At 37.5% G+C, this 22,643-nt stretch overlaps 2 protein-coding genes across 2 annotated transcripts in view; both read left to right on the top strand.

Moving 5' to 3' along the window:
• LOC135199467 (voltage-gated potassium channel subunit beta-2-like) overlaps nucleotides 1–17,039 on the top strand; it is a 250,409-nt gene extending 233,370 nt beyond the window's left edge. The window contains exons 9-11 of the mRNA XM_064227554.1: nucleotides 4,128–4,337; nucleotides 7,361–7,517; nucleotides 9,211–17,039. Coding sequence (XP_064083624.1) covers nucleotides 4,128–4,337; nucleotides 7,361–7,462 — 312 coding nt within the window. The 3' untranslated portion in view covers nucleotides 7,463–7,517; nucleotides 9,211–17,039. The remainder of the gene's footprint in view (nucleotides 1–4,127; nucleotides 4,338–7,360; nucleotides 7,518–9,210) is intronic.
• Nucleotides 17,040–18,157: 1,118 nt separating this feature from the next.
• The window catches only part of LOC135199465 (INO80 complex subunit E-like), a 103,114-nt gene continuing 98,628 nt past the window's right edge, over nucleotides 18,158–22,643 (top strand). The window contains exon 1 of the mRNA XM_064227548.1: nucleotides 18,158–18,253. The gene's annotated coding sequence lies outside the window, so the exon portion shown is untranslated. The remainder of the gene's footprint in view (nucleotides 18,254–22,643) is intronic.

Raw genomic sequence — 22,643 nt, 5'->3', positions numbered from 1 at the left:
TACATATATACAAGTACACATTCACTTAACAACAACGAAATGGGATGGAAGGGTATATTTGTTGTGAACACTGTGTTATTGACTAAGCAAACTTCCAGAGAGTTGAATTCTCACACGTCAACAAATGAAGGAAGCAGAGAGACAAAAGAAATACAGTATAATACAGAAAAAAAACCTTGTCAAACACTATCAACAAACATAGTACAGGCTTAATTATATATATAATCCAGCTGATGAAGGAGAATCTTGGAAGTAGGCCTCTCGAAGCGTAAATGTTTATTGAGAGAGCGTCAACATCTGCCGCAATACCAGAAGGTCTGTTTCACTGTTCCCTAGTGAAGTGGAGAAAGACCTTTGGTAATAACTTGACAGAATATATTTGCCTCTCTTCAGATTAAACTCTCTCGATGTATTCCGAATGTTAGTCGAGTTGAAAATATTGCCAGAGGGATTTGCATGGTGAACGTCTCATTTTTCTCTTGTCTGGAGACAGACACTGCCGGTACAGACAGAAGTAGCAGAAGTTTCCCTCTGAATATTGTCAAGCAGCATTTCTGGATTGAAATAACCTGAGAATGATATTCCAAAAATGGCAGAACAAGTTCGAAAGTAATTGGCTGTAATACCATGACTTCGAAAGAATGGAACAATCTTACAACAGGAATTGGTTCTTTAGCACTCTGAAGTGGTATGTTTTTTAAGTTTCCCCCCCCACACCCCCCCCCATATGAGTCACGAGCAACAGAAAGCCAACAACAACTTTACATCTGTTTTAGGGAACATGAATAATTACAAATAACAACCTACATGTTGTGCTAACTTATTTAATCATCTACAGTCACGTTGGTATTGTAAATAAAAAACAAATACAATCCCAGAACACTTAACATTGAAAACAACAGACAAGTAAGTCTAGGTTAACTGAACACCTGCTCTTAGCTATCTGAAAACCAGTGCATAACATCAAAGCTCTGGAGTTCGTTTTTTATGAGCATTAATGTTAAACCAGGTCACAGGCAGCACTAAAATTAATTAGGTCCAAAAAGGTCTTGTGGGTACTTCATTGTTTCCTGTAGGTATACTGATTGCTAGGGAGTCTGCGGTTTCAACTTTCAACAAAACTAGAGACCTTTAGAATCATGTCCACTTGTCTGTAATTATTGCATTCGTGGCATATCTACTGCCAGTATGACCTGGCCATAATTTTGCTATGATGAAACTCGTTCTGTCCATGGCCATCCTCTCTCACCACTGGTCCCTGTACTAGCATGAAGAATGAAGGTTTCTTTGTCAGAGCCTCTGGGCAGTACGTAACATCCCTATGGTCGAGACTTATTGTCTTGATCCTCTTTGGAATTACCGTCACTTTTGACGGTATGTACAAGCTGCTGTTACGTAATTTCAACTCACTTTGGAAAGTTTCCGTTTAAAAAAGGGAAGATGTTTGATGACTGCATCAGAAAAAGCAGCAACACCAAAAGATCAAACCTGTGTAAAAGCAACTACAACAACATGATGGAAAGGACAGCCAAGGCCTCCTCAAAGGAACCCAATTTTTGTGGTGTCCTTGCTTCTGCTTCTCTCCGGATATCCATTAGCCGAAACCTCTTCTGAACTTTGTATAAACTTTTTTTTATTTCCTAAACTTTGCTCTGACCCGACCTGTTGTGACTGTTGCCCTCAACTTTATAGCAAGTTGTTTGTCAAAACATTCACGAAAACTTGTGTGTATTTCGTCCATCGTACACCATTTTGTGTTCGTTCTCTTTTTTCTTAATGTCTAATATTTTGTTGAGAGTTGCCATGGCTCTTGATGTGATCATGAAAATGTGAGTCGAATTCCCGTTGATTATTGAACCATGTTTCCCCAGGAATACGATTTCTTAAGTATTTATTTAAAATAGAGCAGATTGATTTAGGCCCTTCTCTCCTCCAGCACGTTATTTCTTTCCTTTGCGAGGCCTCCCTTCTAAAATTGCATTACGAACACGTATTCCCAAGTAGGAACAGTTGGCTTCTCTACAAGTACTATTTCGACTGGTGTTCCACTGAGCTCGATGTGTCCGGTCAACGTCTTCTCTCTTGGCAGCCACATACTACCCATCAGGCCATCTCTTGTAATGCTCATTCTTTTGAAATCAATAAAACCTGTAATGGTTTCTTTCCCCCATGAAACTGAACTTCCAACTCATTTCCTGGCTTGACAATTTCAAACTTCCACTGTCTACGAGGAGGAGGGTTTCCACCTCCTCGTTTTCACTTCCTACAGAAATAACTATCACTCATCTCCAGGCCTTCCATTTTGTCATCGAGTTTAGAGTTGACTGACTCTCCCCTTACTCTTGATTCCATTGTTGTCCAAGAGTTTCAATCTCCAGTGAAAATAGTTCTGAGCGTGGCTGAGGGCCAAGTTAGAGCATATGGTAACATTCAGGCCTTTTGTGTACTTCCTAAAAAGGGCTTCTTCTCAGTTTTAACATGCTGTGGATAGATGGATCTTGAATACCATGTGTGATGGTACTCATCATCATCGGTAAATATGTCTGTATATGTGTATATGAGGTGTTGAGGTAATATGACAAATCTCTGAACATCAAACTGGAAGCTCTACTAGACGAGTTTGTAAAATATATGAAACTACATGTACTTTATAAAGGTGTGTCGTGTGAGTGACAGTGGATATATCATAAGACTGAGCAGCTATTTGTTTCAGTTTATCCTTTACAATATCCATTCTTACACCTCTATCAGATATCCACAACATTCCAAGTTCTACCTCAATGTCTCTCGGGTGTTCAATAGTTATATTCGTCGATTTGAGATACTCTACCTAGTTATGTTGACAGCCTCTTGGTGTTGTCCCACTACAACTACTGTATCAAAACACCACCTCCCAGGTTAATGATCTTTGCCTATTTCCATAGGGTTGATATACTGTCTCTCTGCCTTCATATTACACCGACCTTGTCAGCTTATACTATAACAAGTCAGTTTCAGCAACTTCCACTTTTCATCGTTGGCTCATGCCTGACACAGTCCCTTCCTGTTCTGACAATCGTCTAACTTTTCATCTTTTCAGAGATTTTTCATTTGTCAGCCAGTTGTTGCTCTTCCATTTCATTTGGTACCATTTTATTAGGTGCAACTTCGTATTGATGTTCTTCCCCTAACCCCTGAAATTAACTGTTATGCCTTTTCAGGGGTATTCTTAAAACTGTCGATTGTATCCTCTGTCTCATTTAACAGGCTTATTTCTGTTTTAAAATTGGCTCATTCTTTAGGAAAGTAAGTCTGAGACCTAACTTTGACTGTAATGAATCTCTGAGGAGATACTCAGTTAAATTGCCTCATTCCCTGTACAGTTCCATCAAGGTTATTTCTTTGCTTGAATGTGAATTTGTTTTTATGTAGCAGAGCCAAGACCCAAAGCCATGCAGGAACAGGAGCTGTGTAAGGAGGTCCATTGGAGGGAGCACAGTTTAAAAGTGTCATCTTGGATGGTTGTTGAGCTAAGAATACTTTTAGTGACTCATGTTTCTATTTGTATCCATATTTATATATCGTGAAATATGTTACCTACAGCTAAGCAGTTTCCTTTTTTTTATCCTCTACTTTGTCCCTAATATTCACCTTATGAATTTTCAGCTTGCAGAGAAAATTAATTTGTGACTGAAATATACATAATTGATGCCTTTAAATGTATCAAAATTACTTCTTTGTTTCTTTTTTAACATCTCTTTTTAATCTTTACTCTGGACATTTCAAGAAAAGAGCACATGCCACCAAGTTTAGAGTTGAAGCATAAAGCAAAGTAGTTTTACCAGGAAGAACAGGACACAACTGTAATTAATCCCAGAAACACTTCAGGTTTTGCTGTTTTCTTTGTAAATCATTTTACAACACCCCAACTACATAAGACCCAAAATCACCATGAAACGCTGTCAGTCAGTAGTTATTCAAAAACTGCTGCACATGTAACCTGGTTAGGAAAAATGCTAAACACCTTCCCATTTGTTAATCTCCTCATGAACCAGCTCTGCTCCAAATGTCAGTGGTATAACACCACCATGAAACCGTGCCCTTTGTTTTCCCCTCTGTGTATTCATTGTGCACCTTCCTACCCTTAGGGCTACACATGGCTGAAGGACAAGGCTGGCACCGAGGAAGGACGCAAACAGCAGACTCGACTTCGGGAGTTGGCCCAGTTGTCGGAGAGGCTCGGATGCACCCTGACACAGCTCTCCGTCGCATGGAGTATGAAAAACGATAACTTACACTGTGTCCTGATTGGCGCTGCCACAGTCGATCAGTTGCTCGAAAACATCAATTCACTTCAGGTAGGCAGTGACCCTTTTCCGTTCACCTTTCAGTGTTCTTTTCCTCTGACTGAGGTCCTTACGGATTGCTGCTATTGCTGTTCTGTGTCACTAAGCGTTTATTTGATTCAGGTGGCTGTGTTAGGAACAATACTGTCACCGTAAAAATGATCATATTATTAAATAAATAGATTTTTATATTCATCGCACCAAATATTCTACAGTAAAATTATCATAACCAAACTAAGGCGTAACATCATCAAATTATAACATGTATTATAAAAGGTTCTTTAGATGTTTCTGATGTATACCTTTACCTCACTTAACCTAGGATATATCTGAAGCTAAGGTTTTCACTTCTTGATATGGAGGGAATATTGATAGCTATCAACAGTAAGACACAACTCTGAGTCATGACAGACTTCAAGAAGACTCTCATTTCATGTGCCTTAATATGTGCGTGGAAAAAATAGGGAAACTACTCTAGTTATGTAGTACATTATTATGGTTGCAGTCATGAACATGGAAGAAAGAATTCGGATCTAACTCTTAGGAATCTTTTAAGGGCAGTGGCACTCACCAATAAGACCTAGCCTAGTCAAAACTACTTGCACCATTACTTCATATCATAATAACAGTCATAGCTAAAGTTGTACCCTTTTGATGCATCTTCCTTGTCAAAACTAGATGTAAGTACAGTATAGCCGGAGTAAGAAAACTATGATTTACATCGGAACCCCAACAGGTTCTTTGTTCTTATTCTTCTTGCAAAGATTTACTGCTGCTAAGTGATTCACACACCACTGGTTGATTCTGGTATTTGTGGACGTAAGGAAAAGGCATTTGAGAAACATCCATTAAAGTGCATGTCAAGCCCTGTCCACGCCAGCAGGCATGCCCGTCGGGCACTTCCAGCTGTTTATAGTTTCTCTCGCTTCTGGAGCAGTGCTACCAGACAATCACAACGTTCTGTCTCCATATCCGGTCGGTCAGTACAATGGCATGGGTCATGGAAACAGCGTTTGCCCATTGCCCAGTGCCCGCTAGTGTGGGCAGGGCTTTAGATAAGTGATAAGTATTAGACCATAGCAAGCTACTAGCTGTGTTGGAGAGCTTCAGCTTAGAACTATGAATTTTCATGTAGTGCAGTTTTAACCCATTTTCATATACATTATGGAGATTTGGATCATCATCATTTTTCTGCAAATCACATGATGGACATGGCACTCTTTTTGTATAGTGGTCATCATACGTGCTTCGCATAAGTTTGTCACAGACAAGAATGTCCATTTCAGCAGACCTTATGCCAGTGCAGTACAGAATGTGAGCTCTGCCTTTTGTTAGCCCTTCCACATCCACACATATATACTACATGAACCCCTCGCTAGATATAGAATGAAAATGGTAGGACCAAACCAAACAAGATTAAAGATGGATAGAGGTGTTCATGTACTGTGTACAGAACTGGAAGGAACAGATAGCTTTCATGTGGTTCAGCTGCAATTTTTATTTCGAAGGTACAGCGCAGCAACACTGTGGACATGGATCATCAGCATTTTCCTGCTGAATCTTTATATGCTCTGTGGATTGTGCTCTTAAATTGAATCGCCTATAGACCTTTTAATTTTAATTGTAACTTATGTAGGCATTTTGATTTTAATTGTAACTTATATTGGCATTTTAATTTTAATTGTAACTTAGTATATAGGTAGTTTTATTGTAATTGTAATTAATAGTATAGGCATTTTAATTTTCATTGTAACTTATAAAGGCATTTTACTTTTAATTGTAATTTATATTATAGGCATTTTAATTTTAATTGTAACTTATATTATAGGCATTTTAATTTTAAATGTAACTTATCTAAGCATTTTCATTTTAATTGTAACTTATATTACGTATAGGCATTCTAATTTTAATTTAAGAATGAACGAGGCTTCACCTTGATGCTGTTTTTTCAAAGCTATCCTCAATATTAGAGTTCTTAATCTCACACCTAACTGTTCAGCCCATTTTACAAAATGTGTTTTTTCAACCTTACAGGTCACTGTTTCTTAGACAATTTTCCTGAGGTTGATGTTTGAAGTTTCACAAGTCATTTCAGAGTATTTGACAATGTCTGCATGAATTTGATCCAGTTTCTAAGCTTTTTGCTCCTTTTGAATTTCAATCTTTGTGCCTTGATTGTCTTTTCAGGAGCAAATTTCTTGTTCTTACAGGTAACTCATTATGCTTCTTTGAAACTCTATTCATTTTCTTTCAATCAACAGCTCATTCCATATATCAGCTTCAGGTCATTTTAAAGTTGTATCATTGTTTTACAGATACACTAAATATATTTTTTTTTACAACAGAGTTAGATTTGCATGGCTTTGTCATTCTTATCCCAGCTTTACATGTCATCCCAAATGTCTTACAAGTCATTCTAAATATACCAATGAGCAGCTCCGTGAAAAAAACCTGAGGGCACTTTTGGAACTTCAGTTTTATCATGTTTTACACTGAACAATATTGTAAAAATAGTTGATGCTTTTATATTCGCACAGATAATACTGGCATGCTCATCTAGCTCTGTGTGATACATCAGAGCTCTTGCCTAACCATGTATACGTATGCCAATCTAAAGGTTGCACTTAACTTTTAAAAATGACAATATTTCATCCTGAACTTTGCCCAAGTACGCAGGGAAAGTCAGACCTCTTTCCTGTAACTTTTGCTAGTTGTATAGGTTTTCATGAATTGCAGAAGCTATTGGAAGCCCACGCGTAGTGTTATTCTTTGCACAAAGGTCTTCACCAAGCTTATCTCATAGCTGTAGATGTAGGTGAACTCAAAGCTCCACATGAAGCCAAACTAGGTAGAACTGAGAAGCCTTTAGTGTTAGACCGTGCGGGTTATTCTAAATACTACTGTGGCCCTAGAGCCACCTGGGTCATATCCGGTTGTCTGTCGCATTCAGCAAACACCACCCAGAGCTGAAGACTGAACTGCTGCTCCTGTAGTCACTGGGATCATGAACGTGTCTTTCTATCTAATCGGCACAGGTTGTCCCGAAGCTGAAACCGGAACACATGAGCGAGCTGGAGCGCATTCTCGACAACAAGCCTGTGCGCCCACCCATGATATCAACTCTTGCGCAAAGATGACAGGAGCTTGCGGCGCAGGGGATAGGCGTCGAGGAAGAGAGTGAGGAGGTAGTGTGTAAGTGTGTGAGAGAATTAATGATTCTATGTGCCAAAGGGAGAGTGAAAGGGCGTGGAAGGGCGAAAAAGGTACCAACAAATATTTTTTCTCGGTATTTCCATTCTTTTTCCAATGAATTTATACTCAGTATAACCTACCTCTTATGGTGCATTTCATATTTTTTGAATCTGATTATGTTCTCTCAAAAGTTTGATATATACATTGAATTCACTTTTATTATTTTTCTTGTCAAGGCTTCTTTTTTTATGATTCAGAGAATTCACATTTTCAAGCACTACAGTGATCACAGTCTTTTTCTAAAAGAGGCAGCTCAGGTGGACTACGCAGCATTCCCACCACATCCTTATCAAACAAACATTCTGGGCAGTTAATCTTAAATCAAGTTTGGATCATAAAGTGAGATAAAGTATCCCTGCAGTATATGTACATGCTTACAGAGGGCCCTCATAATTCACACAATTAGTATTCATCGGTTGTCATTTCCTGATAAAAAAGTATCATTTTTTTCCTAAATGAATCATGTTTATAAAACATAAAATCATTTAAACTTAATGTATTATAGTGTGTACTGAAGTATTCTGAAATCAGAGTCAGTATCATAACTTTCATCAGCTGAGCAACCAGAGATAGCTGATATTGTAAACCGCAAAAGAGTAGTATAGATGGAGTAATGTGTATGGGGGTTCAGAAACATTATGAACAGAGGTGTCAAAGACGGTGATGCTGCTCCTTGTGTTCTGTAAATTATTGCCAAGTTCAGATTTCCAAATCAAGTCAGCAAGATTTTTTTCTATGTTGATAATAGTAGAGGATATGAAAAATGAGCAATTTCTTTCACTTCATAATTCAGAGCTCTGATTTATTGTCTGAAGTACAAGGAGTAGTGTCACCACTTTTGTTTTTGAACGTACACATAAATGTGCCATGTATGCATGCATGAAGTAAGAGCATACAAAATGCATCGTTATGGCAGCGTGATCTTCATTCTCCAGAAGAGTTAGTACTACCAGCATACTTTATCTCGTGTGGACTGCTCTCTGAGCAAGAGCCTGTACTGGAAGAGCTTCTCTTCAGTGAGAGAGTGACGCAAAATTGCAAGATTAATCTTTACAAATGTCATGGCCTCTTTAGGGAAAGACTTTGACCATAGGTATGAATGACCTAAAAAGTTCTCCAACCAAAATAAGACCTCCTTAAAGCTCCATTTTCTCTTTGTGTCCAGTTTTTTTACCCTCTGCTTTTCAGTAGAAGTGTGACCGAGACGATGCAAATGTAGGTGAATGAGGTAGATGTAGCACGGCCTTTTTTACTAGAATTTTTATTTTTCGTTTTGGAAGTTCGTCCTTAGCCAAGCCTTTCCTTAGTTCTTCGAAGCATGCTAACCGTGACTGCCTGCTCAGGATAAATATCCCAATTGCATGAGATACTGCAGAGGCTTCTTCTTCCTTCCTCTCTACTCTGACTTTTGAGCTCATCTTTCCAGCGCCTCTCCGCTTTGGCCATGAAGACTTCTAACGCCGTGAACTTGCCTCCTCCTCCTCCTCCTCCTGCCTTTTGTCTTGTAAGATATTTCCCTCTCTGTCCTTTCGATCTCGCTTTTAAATGTAGTCTGAGGTAGGTGTCGAAAGCTTTGTGGTGACAGCCTTACTATGACCCCGTTTTTTCTCTCTCCCTCCCTCCGTCTCTATAGGAACCAGCTAAGACTCCCTTCTGCGTCATCATGTAAGAATTGCAGCAACCCCTGCGGCGTGAAAATCAGAATCCATAACTCAAGAAGAAGAAGAAGAAGAAGAAGAAAACAAAGAAGAAAAAGAAGAAGAAATCAAGAAAAATTGCATCAAGATAATACAGGAGATGAAGAAGAAAGAAGCTTATTCGTGTACTACGTGACAGAAATCGTAGTACTTCTATCCAGAGCAAGACGAGGAAGCAATAAGTGGTGTAGTACTAGAACTTCAGATTGGTTTATCACTTCATAACTCGACCTAAAAAATGTGGTCGCTGGAAAATATATCACACTTGAAGAGAATGATTGAAAATGATCAAATGTAATGATATTACAGCCAATCAAAATGCCTTTTTATTGTTGTTGTTGTTATAACAAATGAGTAGTTGTAAAATTATTATTATTATTGTCCAGCCTCTGGATGTTTCGAGTTGCTAAAATTATATGAGGAATAGAGATTGATAACCTAGAAAAAGTTATGATAGCTTTTAAAAAACGGTAGCCTCATTCACAGTCAGCTAGAGAAGTAACCATACTCGTACTATAATGGTAGTACTATACTCACGACAGTGTTTGTTTTCAAACGACTGTATAAAAGTTGATGGTGATCATTGTTAATATAAAAAAAAGAGCGAGGTTTTTTTTGGTTTAGTTTTGGTGTATGAAGCATATCCTCAATTTCACCTTTTAAGACAACAATCGTTATCATAAGATGGCGGCATCATTCTGTGGCGTCACAAGGAATCCAAAAAAATAAATAAAAAATGGCGGGAAGCCTTCAACTTTCAATATTGTGATATGGGAACTTTCAATGGCTTTGTCCGAAATGGTCAGGACTCTCTTGTCTTAGACTAATGTAGCATTGGTTGGCAGTAGTTTAGCATCATTTATTGCTTTTGAAGCCCTGCCAATCTCTCACAAGAGGTGTGCATACAGTATATCCACAAAGAGCGATTAATTACTGCTCTCGGCATCAAAAAGCCTAGAAACAACCCAAGTTTTTTCCTTTGGTCCCTTGAAAGGTTCTGTAGTGCGAAAGGTTTCTTCTTTCGACTACAGGACAGTTGCTTCTGGTGCACCAGAGACGTCCACACCCATTGGACTCCCTTGTATAATAGGCCTTCCTTATTCATCTGTGCCTCTCCATTTTGGACAACTTATCGCTAGTGTTCCCGTAACTAAACTGCCTTGGACCTAGTTAACACTTTTCCAGTGCTTCAATGTAGTCATGGTTTGATTAGTAGTGATGTACAGGTTAGAAATATACCAAAAACATTCAAAAAACTTTTCAAGATATATCTTCTGGAAACCAGTACGAGCGACGGGTGGTGTGAGGCGAGCATGTGCAGTGCAGTGCGCGCACCGAGTCTCCATGAGACGCCTAGATCGCCGATATGGTCAATTTTACTAACCCTTTGTAATGAATTAAGCCAAACTTATTAATGAAAAATAGCATGCCACTAAACTTAAGAGTTACTTAATGGGTAGTGTAGAGGTACTACTATTATTTGATTATGCTATTGCATGGTTTATCAAATTCAGAGGTAAAACAAAACAATATTTAGCGTTTTGATGTACACAACAGAATTCAGAGAACATATATGTACTCATCATGACAGTTCAACCCTAGATTCTCAGTGATTTTAAGTACTTAGAGCAAAATTTGTGTTTATTATTATTATCATTATCACTGTTATTATTATTATCCCATTGACAAAAGTAGATTTCATAGTTTAGTAGTGTTTAAGAGGTTGCATAAAAACATCATCTTTGGCAGCTGCAAGGCCATTTGTCTAATGCTGTTGAATAACTAGATAGTACTATACAGCTTCCCGACTTGTATATGTTTCTCATTTATAGGTCACAATAATCTTGCTTTTATTTTCGAGAGTTGTCCTCATATCAGCAAAGCTTTAATCACAGCCAAAGTCTAGGTCTGCGGACTTCAGTTGACTGCTTTTTGTTTTTTTATTAAACTAATATTGATCGACTCAGCGAGAGGTGTAAAGTGCTTCACGTTCCGTTTTCTTTTGCGCTGCAAGGGTCGCTTCAGAGAACACGGCCCTGTTCTTCTTCCGTTAGGGTGTTGTTGAGTTTCTTACTTTGGTTTTGGCGGTTCGCTGAACAGACACAGAACCCTCTGATTGTATCGGCATTATTCTGGTGGGCATCACTTCATCACTGTCTCTCTGCCAGACAGGGTGTAGGGCTTCGGAACTAACCCTTAATTGAAGAAAAAGCAAAAAAAAAAAAGTCCTTTGTCACTTATTTAAAATTCTGATGTTTCATCTCTCACTCAGAAGCCCTAGTGGATCACAAAAGTAAACTGGCACAGCCATATATCTTCATTGCCTTCCTGAAAGTGAATTCCCTTTCCCTTACAGATGAATGACTAGATGTTCTCTGTCACAGTCAAGTTAGCAGTCTTATACAACCAGTTGATAGGCTCTATTCTGTCACAATCAAGCTAGCCTACCCTCTCACTCCACTGGGCATCTTATTTTATTTTGTCACAATGGAGTAAGTTCACCCTCTCTATATGGGTGGCAGTCTGTGCTTAAATATTCACTCAAATGGGCCACAGCTGTTTGACAGATCAGTCAGGGGTGCTTTCCACTTTTTCACACACCTCAGCCTGTTTACAATTTGTTCAGAGGTTCATGGTTCTCTTCCTAATCAGCTTAGCAACTGGCTGCACTCACATTTAAGGTAAACTTGGTCTGAAGATAAAAAAGATAATAAGATTTCAAGACACTTTATTATATATGACTCAGGAGCAAATAGTTGTAACAGATTCAAAACCAGTTCGTAAATTTGTTTAAGAAATCACCTAAGAGTTCTTTCAGACCTACAAAGAGTAATCACCACATCTGTAAGGGTCTCTTCTTGAGAAAAATAAAATATTCATAATTTCCACACACGAGATTAATGCATACAACAGAGGAATGTTTTGTGTTCACTCACTCTGTTTCCTCATTTGCCTCATTATTATCATATAATAATGTAAAAATACAAAAAAAATAATATTTACATATAAGGTGGCACAAGCCATTCATCAGATGCAAATTGTCCCGTATGTTACATTATGTCATCCTATTGTTTTGGTATGTTATTTTCAATTCCTGTTGCGTCTCCTTGTATTTTTGCGTTCCTCCATGATTCCTTCGTTCAAGGAAGCCATCATCATTATGCTGTTAATTTTAAGCTGGGTAATTTAACCGCCACGGTTGTTTACTCCTTTCCCCTTTTGTCAATTTTTTGGTGATGCAACTGGTTGTCACCAGATAAAAGTATGTGCTTTACAAAGTTTGTGATAAGAATCATATTTATATCTGATATTGTATGATAATGGTATAATCTTTGTTCTTATAGAACAGAAAGAGTGAGGTGCCCGGCGAATGACGTTCTTCGCAGTGCACCAGAGCCTAACATTCACTCGTAGCCAAGCAGGTCTTGGAGTGGTTACCAGTCTCTCATAAACAGGTTAATTAATCAGTGTTTCACTATCACCAGTAGCCAGATTGGTCTACGATCGTTTCGCAGTCACTCGTAGCCTGGTTGGTCTGTGAGAGTTCCATTATCACTCTTGACCGGATTGGACCGCGAGTTTGTGTTGGTTAGGCTGCAAAGGTGCCACCGTGGCAAAAGAACCTATGTTTTTGATGTAATAAGCATAAAGTAATACACATCAATTATATACAGTGACATATTGCTCAGCCCTTATATTCTGCATGAAATAGCTCATTTCATTCAATGACTTTGTGTCTCATAAAGGGTTCTAGATTTTTTACAACTGGAAAGAGGGGGGTTTATCTGGCAGGTCATACGAGGATTTAGATTATGTTGGCAACAACATATAACCAAAATTGTTGGCGAGGCAGTTCGCTGGGCACCTCACTGATCACTTCAGTAGTAGCACATGAATGGCAATAGCGGTTAACATTATGCGGGGGTCGTCTTGAAATTTTTTTAGGAGGGTGTCATCGTATAACTGTCATTTTTTATCATTGTTTAGTTGTGTGCAATTCTAGCATCGAGTTTGCCATGTTACATAGTGTGTCTAATGTAGATTACAAAATGTTTCTATTTGGCGAAGCACCAATGATAGGAACTTCCATGCAATAATACAGAGGTGAAAACAAAAAGAGTAGTGTTCACATTGCATTGCAAATGCAGCTGAATTGGGCTGATATCTTGAGTTATGAAACCATTACTTAAACCAGTGTACTAGAGGATGTTTTCCCCATCATCAGTTAACTGTTTTCATAGCAATAATAATTGTAAATTACAGGGGATTACCTGTGCCATCATATATTATCCATTTGGGACGAGTTGAAAAAGAGGTCGATTTAAAAAAATAAAAGAGAGAGAAATCTTGAGTCAAATGACTGAAAAAAAAATCCAAGTCCATAAATTGCAATTTATGGATGGTAACATGCTTTGTCAATACTGCTCTTTGAATATTCCTGTCTGCCATCATTATATATCTGTTAACATTCTTTGTTATGTATATAGATATGAATATATATAAATATATATAAATTATAAATATACAGCCGCGACCCCCTTTATGTTGACTTGTTAGTCCGTTACATAAAAGTTGTTCAGGAGTTGACGGTTCCTCAACCTTGCTAGGATATAGGGTTTTCTCATCATCATCGATATTCGAAGAGGATTACGGTTATCTGTTGTTAAGCCATGTTAGTTACTTTTCAAATTTTTAACTCTTCCCTAATGTTAAGAGCCAATCATATGAGACTTGTCCATCGATCGAAGTTGTTTTCCAAGAATCTCGGGCGCCCTTGTCTGGGAGGCGTCGAGCAGTACCAAAGTGTATATACGCGATGACTTATGACGATATACATATACATATATATAAATATACTATATATTTACACCAATGGATGAAATCCAAATTTAAATGGTGCTCGTGTTATTGGTGGTTGCACTGCAACATGCAGTGTCGAAGGAAGGAAGGAAGGAAGTTAGGAAGGACTCACATCTGAATTTTCTCTGGAGATGAAAACAGTCGCGGATGATCTTGTAACTCATAGTGTTTTTGCCATTATTAATATAATTATATCATTATTATGGTTGTATTCACATATGTATGCTTGTATGATATACTGATGCGTATGTACAGAAATGGTGATACAAAGACAAAACATACTTAGATATATATACAGTATGTGTATGTGCTTGTAACTATCAGGTTGTGTACAATATATATATATACATATTGTGTAGATATGTATGTATGTGTACATATTCTGTACATAAGTGTCTGTGCACATATGCAGTATATACTGTACCTATATATCTTCAGTATGAATCCACAGAGGACATACAATATGTTGAATGCAGTTTCATTGTTGCATCAGAAGTTGCGTGGTGGGCAAATCTGTAGACAGACTTTGGAACCAACTACTACTAGCAGGCCTTTCAATTTGTCCTGTGTAAGGCCAACTATATACAGCTTATCCTTATTGCAGTGAAACAATCCATATGTAACTTGAATTTACATTTTTTTTATGGTAAAGATCCATTTCGGCTCGATGCTTTGACCAAAATCCAAGTTGAAATCAAAATGCCTCGGTATGTGTGGCTACCTACTATGCTCCTCGATCAGATCTGTCGCACCTGTTGAGTGTCATGACCTGATACTTCGGACAGAGCTGATAGTACTAGTAGAATGACAGTGACCTCAGAGGAGCAGCAGCAGTAGCAGTAGCAGTGTCACTGGAAAATACAAAAAATCCAGACTATTCAAGGACCTGCCATCCTCTTTGAAACATTTTTATCGTTAAGATCCAACGCTTGTGCATTATACTTACACAAAGATACTCTCTTTTTTCCCTGTGCCACTCTCTCTCTCTCTCTCTCTCATCATTGCTGTCATGGCATTGTTTTATAGGTCTAGATCACTCAAGTGGATTGTGCAGGAGTTGAGAATTGTTGTGATTGAATCTTCACTGTCCATCAGCTCAGTATGACTTGGCCCGGTATATTTTTGACATATATCTCGGGGCTGTTTAATGAATTTGCACGACAGCTTTTCCACACACTACAGTCACAAGCGTCCCCCGTAAGAGATTGATGTTGGGGCGATTGGATCACAGTCATCAGTGTTGAGGCACACACATACACCACACACAGCTGTTCAAGGGGGAAAGGAGTGCGTTCAGACGAGAAAAGAAAATGTGGCTAAAAAATCAAATGTTTTGCTCCAGGAATGGGGCAGCTTGTTTTTGCACGTGACAAAGTTAATGTTAGCATGTCCACTTAGAATAAAGTACAAAAGTGTGAGCCAACTCGATGTACGTAAAGATCAAACGAAAAAAAAAAAGACTGACTTTCTTCTCTTCTTATCATAAATAACACATTTAAGCCAGGCGTCAGTACTAATGATTTAACAACATAGCAGTGATGGACAATGTATAAGAAATGCCAACATCAGACAAGTTTCTGGGTGGTATTTGAAAAGCACCCAGGCTGAACAGCGCCTCAGCGGCGTGGTTGGTATGGTATTAGCGTCCCACCTCGGTGGTCGCGGGTTCGATTCTCGGCCATTCCATTGAGGAGTGAGAGATATGTATTTCTGGTGATAAAAGTTCACTCCTCGACGTGGTTCGGAAGTCACGTAAAGCCATTGGTCCCGTTACTGAATAACCACTGGTTCCATGCAACGTAAAAGCACCATACAAACAAACAAACAGATGATCTCTCTGAACTGGAGCTCCTTGATGCCACTTGTGCATAGTTTTAGATGAGGCAGTATGAAATGACATACATGCCTGTCAAAAGAAAGATCTGATTTTTCTTCCTGAAATAGATAGAAAATGTTGAGCACATTTCAGTCCACCACACACCCTGGCCATTTCCTGATTCACATGAGACCATCTTTTCCAAACCATTATCTCTCTCTCTCTCTCTCTCTCTCTCTCTCTCTCTCTCTCTCTCTCTCTCTCTCTCTCTCTCTCTCTCTTTTACCATCATTCCAACAGCGTGTTTGCCTCAGCCCTAATGTGTGTCCATTTTTTTTATAGATATTCCACGATCTTCGGTATGAAGTATACACACCATACCTACACCTTTCCTAACCCACACAGTCAGAAGACGCCTGCAGTTTAACATTGTGCACTATGTATACATAATCAGTGTACTGTACAATGCTCATCATCTTTTTCTCCTATCCTCTCCCTCCGCCTCTTCCTTTATCTTTTTTATTTTTCTTTTAGATACTAGAACCCCCATGCCTCAGAAACAGCCCCCCCCCTTTTTTTTTTCTATGAATAACAGCATGTCTATCCAGGTTCTAGAAAGGACAGTAATGTACTTCGCACGAGTTTATGTAATAAACTGAGGTTTCAACAGGTTTGTGTTCGTTTAGCAGTTGGGAGTTTTCTCTGTGTAACTGCAGACCCAAATCTCTTCAACTTTTTGTTGTTGTTGTTGTTGTTGGTGACGAAGTGAACCGTTTGTTTTGAAGGCAACACTGAATTCACGTCATGGCCCGATTTTCCCCATTGAACGTCATGATCCAGACCAGTCGACAACCATTTCTCCTCCAATGAGATTGTGTCTTGTACGAAATTTGTTCAGATTTTTTTTTTTTTTTAACCAGCACAGAAGGTGGTCAGGTTGGGGAGAGGTTTGTTTTATATATCAAAATGTCATAAATACTCTTAGTGCATATCAGTCCCTTACTGTTCTTTCCAAATATTGTTAAGTTTCTTAGGATACTCATATCTGATACCATTTACTGACATTAATAAAAACTTCCTTGGAATGAAGTGTTCATTTATTTAACCTAGAGTTGTGAGAGAGGGTGCCGATGGTAATACTACAGCATTACTACCAGAGGGTTAATAGTGGGGAGGGAGATCGTTCAAAAGGGAAAGCATTACCATTTGTAAGTGTTTAATGAGTTACTTCGTTATGGTACTACAATTTTTCAAGTAGATGGAGGTTTCCAAAGAGTTTGTTTGCATTATACTATTGTATCTACTGTTTCTCTCACGTAGGTGTAAAAGAATTCACGGGTGACGGGGTAGTACCACATAGTGTTCTAAGCTAGTATGTAAGTATCACTTCTACAAACACTGAAGTTCGTAGCGTTTATATTTGAAAGATGACAGTAGGTAGTAGTACAGGGTGTCCATTAAGTCGTCCCAGTACCATTCTGAGCACTAAATACTAGTAATGGTACTGGGACTTTCATAGACGCCCTGTAGTACCGTGTATTTGTGCAAGGATTCTCACGCGACTTGGCCATTTTTGTAGTGATAGCGTTAACGAGTTTACAGCGTCATAGTACCATAATAGGGTCTGGATTTAGAATGAAAGAGTTGCTCCCCGTTTATATTTTCGGATACTTGAGGTGTATACACGAGAGAGCAGGTAAGTCACAAAGAGACGAAGCAAGAAAGGTGGATGGATGTCTGCTAAACACTGGGTTGAGACTACAATGTCTACGGAAACCAATTATAGAATGCATGAAGGGATTGTCAACCTCATCATAAGGGACACGAAAAGTATATTTGAAAGCCATTAAGAATTTTACTTTTCATAGAATATTGTATAACGTAGTGGCAAGACCATAATAACAAAGAGGCGAAATATACAATAGAGGTAAAACAAGTTTTGAAAGTTGGAAAGAACGAGAATTTTGTTCAGTTTCGATTTCTGAAGCAGTTCAGTTGAAGCAAAGTAAAGAAAAAAAATTACGATTACTTCTTGACAGTGCATTAATCAATGGTGTTATCGCTGAATTTATCAAAATACTTTTAAGACCACATAAACTTGTTTCAAGGACAATTATAAACGCCAGGTCCAAAGATGGTAGTACTATGTGTTTTGTGATCCTTGGTTCTGACATGGAGGTGGGGGAGGAACGCTTCATTTGTCGCGAAGACGTAGTATTAGAAAGATGTTCTTAACGGTGTCCTAGATGCTAAGCTCCATGTTATTGGTTAGGCTATGGTGTTTCTTCAGTATTTCTTGCACGGTAAGGACTTGTATCACTTACTTTTGGTTCTCCAGTTTTAAAAAAAAGTGGAAAATCCAACCAGTTACTTGTATCGAAGGATTGGATCAACGAAGTTATTTGTTTATCACCTCCTGGCTGCGTTGATTGGCTGTTATGATAGCTAGATCAGGATGGAGAACAGAATCTTTACCGAGTGTTAGCTGTAACCTATAGATACTGAGGTCTTTGCTGAGCTCAAAACAACTTTAAATAATTCCAAAAATTTTTAATGTTACTGAAAAATAAAAGCTCTTAAGCCTGATGGAAACCTCAGCAACTGAAAATATAATGGTATATCTACAGCTTTTAACGAGATATGCTTTCTCATCTCACGTTGCCGCGACTAAAGTTAGAGCCCATCAATGCAAGAAATGCTCTTCGAAAACTGGTGAAACTCTGTGGGCTTATTTTCTGTCTTAAACAATTTAAGACGAATCATTAAAGAAAAGACAATACAGGTGAAAGTAGACCCTGTTATCCCGAGTGAGGTAAATGTTGAACTTCATACTCATCGCTTCCGTACAACTGGTTAAATGGTAAGTTTGATAGCTAATTTAATTCTACAAGCAAAATAAGCTTCATTTTTATGGCCGTTTCCACTTACTACACGCCATAGCTTACGTGCGTAAAAGCTGGTAGTTCCATATATCACGTACTACGTGCGAGCGCACGGTAGAGGTGAAATTGGTTAATAATTGCACAAGCTCAGATAGAGAAGTAACACACACACACACAAAAGTGAACTATATCTATTTAAAATTACAGTGAAATTGGTACAATAAGAATTTTGACGTCAATGCAATTCAGAGATAAAAAGCCAGTGACAAAAACTCGTGAGTGTTTGATGTAGTGTCATCTGAATAAAAGTTTGCCGACAGCGGCCTTGAAACGATCACAATAGTAATCCGGGGGATTTATTGACGTGAGAAGCTGATTTGCGAGACAGACCAAATCGCTTTGATGAAGGCGAAAAAATAAAGAAAAAAAGTCGTAAAGAGTTGATGCGCAAAAAACATGTATAAACAGCTTTGTACATCGTTATCAAGAGCATGACAGTTTTGTGAAAGGGCTTCTCTTAGTGTGAAAGGTTTTCTAGATCCTGAAATAGCGGTGGTGACAAACAATGCTACAGAGGAGTTCATTGGGATCCATCCATTCGGTAAATTCTCGTGAGGGCCGACGAAGTGGACTATATCATGCCTTCGACTATGCCAAACAGAGAATGAATTTGTTAAAAACTTAAGGCACTTCTTTGTCGAATGTTGTAATTGCTGGAAGAAATCCCAGGTCAGATTAAGAGTTATGACTTAGATCTACCCAAAATTGGGTTTATACCAGAAGAGTAAAAATAATTTTTTTTTTCTATCCCCATGAAGATTGGCAGGAAAAAGGCCGAACTTATTATGCACGGGCAGTAAGGCGCTTGATAGAGAGAGAGAGAGAGAATGATTTTCAAAGGAAATGCGTTTATTTCAAGTTCTTTATCCTGAGTCTTAACTAAGTCATGGCGTTCACCATTTGGCATGTGGTATTGTAAAATAAGGCTTTAGGACACGACGCTTCTCTTAAGAAGTTGCCAGGAGAGAGATATTAGTCAAGGCAGCAGAAGCAACGGACTGAATATAAAGAAACTAAAATCGGAAGATTGCTTAGGAAAATGACAGAGACAAATTGGAAACGATCATGACCAGTGTTGCCGTTGTATCCGCATAAAGTTTCCGCAAGCGCTTAGTTACGTTTTTCAAGCAATGCTTGTTTACTTTTGGCCATCTATACGAAAACAAAGAAAACGAAATTCTCACCTTACTTGGTAAACTAAATTATTTAATTTTCTAATCGTGAACAAAGTTTCATCCGAGTCTGTCACTGATATGTGTAATATCTGAATCGATGTATTCGTCACTATTTGACCATATAATCATGCACTGTTCCTCGTCATCATTATTAACATTTTGAGGCTGCGTGTCACATAATATAACACTATTATCTTGCTCATTTTCACTTTTTTTTTCATCATCGGCTTCGTCTGAAGATGAGTAATCTTCAAGAAAAAAAGACTTAATATGTAATCATATGAATCCACTGATTCATTGTCGTCCTGAATTTCACAAATTTCAACTTCAGTTTCTTATTTGGAATATAGCAGTTTTCTGGGGGGAAAAAATCGATGTATAATCACGCGATTTGCGGCCACTTGTTTTCTTCATTTATAGGCCATCTGCTGTATATGGTCACTATAAACTATCGAACGGGATAAAGCAATGAACTCATATGCATGATAATGGATTGGCGATCTAGAAAGATAGAATACTTAGTCCGCATCATTATGTTTGCCACTTGATCTTTACGAGTTTTGCAGAGATGCAGGTATATATAATATCAGAAGTTTCATTGTCTATGGAACGTGAGCTCCAAAGATATATTTTTGAAACTGGACATTACCTTTGTACATAGCAAATTAATTAAAAGCGAGAATTCTGGCACTGAAAATCCTTCGTTGAAAACACTGAGTATCGCACTAAGTACTACCTACTAGCGATAAAAACTGTACGCCCATAGGAGATTGTGGAGGTAATGGATCACTTGTTTACTGCACCTATTCGTAGGATATGATGATCATGAACTTCGCACATAGGGATTTGAACGATTTATATCAATTTCGTTATACTTAAGGTACATTACTAATATATATATATATATATATATATATATATATATATATATATATATATATATATATGTATGTATGTATGTATATGTATGTATGTATAAAGGTTTAAGCCACGAAGGAAAAATAAACAACGGAGTCCACAATATCTTGACCAAGAAATAGAATACATAAAAAAATATAGGAAACGATCTCTGCTACCCACCTTATTTAATTGATTTATGTTATCAAAAAGCTCACAAAAAGTTTTATGGTGTTGCTATTAATGAAAAAGAAATGCCTAAAAATGTACTTAGCTTACCTTACTATATTGGATTTGAAACCATGAAATCAATATTTAAATCGTTTAATGTTAATGTAGTGTTCCCTTATAACAATATCATTAAAGATATGCTAATTAAGAATAGTCCCGTAACAAATAACAACATAATTTACAAAATTCCTTGTAAGGATTGCCCATCGTTTTACGTTGGTCAGTCAAGTAAAAATTTATGTGTACGTATTAAGCAGCGTATGTATTCAGTTAGAACAGCCCAGACTTCAAATGCACTGTTTATCCATCTGAGTGAAAAATCTCATTGTATTAATTGGGGTAATACCTCTGTAATTGCTAGATCTAATGATTATGCTTCAAGAAATTTACTGGAATTGACAATTATACAAATCACTAATAAAAAACAACCTAAATCTTAGTCTGGGAATGTACCATTTGGACCCATATATTTGTAAGATGTCTATGAAGGACCATAAAATAAATGAACCACCAATAAATTAGTCCCACGTGTGTATAGTTATTATTTCTCTCTCTCTCTCTCTCTCTCTCTCTCTCTCTCTCTCTCTCTCTCTCTCTCTCTCTGGTTCGATATTCTCTCTCCCTCTTTCTCTTGTTCGATATATATATATATATTTATATTTTCTTTCGTCTTTCCATTAATAATAATTTTTGGGGAAAATTTGTGTAAATTTCATGATATTAAATTGTATATGCTTCCTTGTTTTTTTCAAAATGTACTGTTTTCTGGAAGAATAACTTGTTTACTGCGTGTATCCTCCAAGGTGTGGCTACCCTCAGGCGTTTCCTCGTTTCTGTAGAGTGAAATTGACCTTATTGCTAATCTTGTAGTGTCAGTTTGGATATTAAGCCTTCTTTTGACTATGTTTTCCTCTGTAAAATCAGTTTGCCTTAGTAAAGGGTTGGAACAAGACCGAAAGTACTCGGCTATCTCGCTTTTTCATATTTTCCTTCGTGGCAAAAACCTTTATATATATATATATATATATATATATATATATATATATAATATATATATTATATATAATACATATATATATAATATATATATATATTATATATATGATATATATATATATATAGATAGTATATATATATATATATATATATGTATATATATATTATATATCCATATATATATATATATATATATATATATACCTATATACCTATATATACATATGAGAAGTTTTATTTTTTCCTTTATTATTTGTCCCAGATATATTTACAGATAAGTTCGTAATAGCATAAGAGCATTTATGTATCAGTATATAACTCATTCAATCATATAGGAAATAATTTTATAATATATTAACAGATTATGTACATATCACCGTCATATTCTGATAAGAGCCTTATCTTTTATAATATTGTATTTGAATGAGAAATTGTTTAAAAGTAAAAAAAAA

This window comes from Macrobrachium nipponense, chromosome 25 (assembly GCF_015104395.2).
Source record: "Macrobrachium nipponense isolate FS-2020 chromosome 25, ASM1510439v2, whole genome shotgun sequence".
Classification (NCBI taxonomy): Eukaryota; Metazoa; Arthropoda; class Malacostraca; order Decapoda; family Palaemonidae; genus Macrobrachium; species Macrobrachium nipponense.
This window is presented reverse-complemented; position numbering and strand designations above follow the sequence as displayed.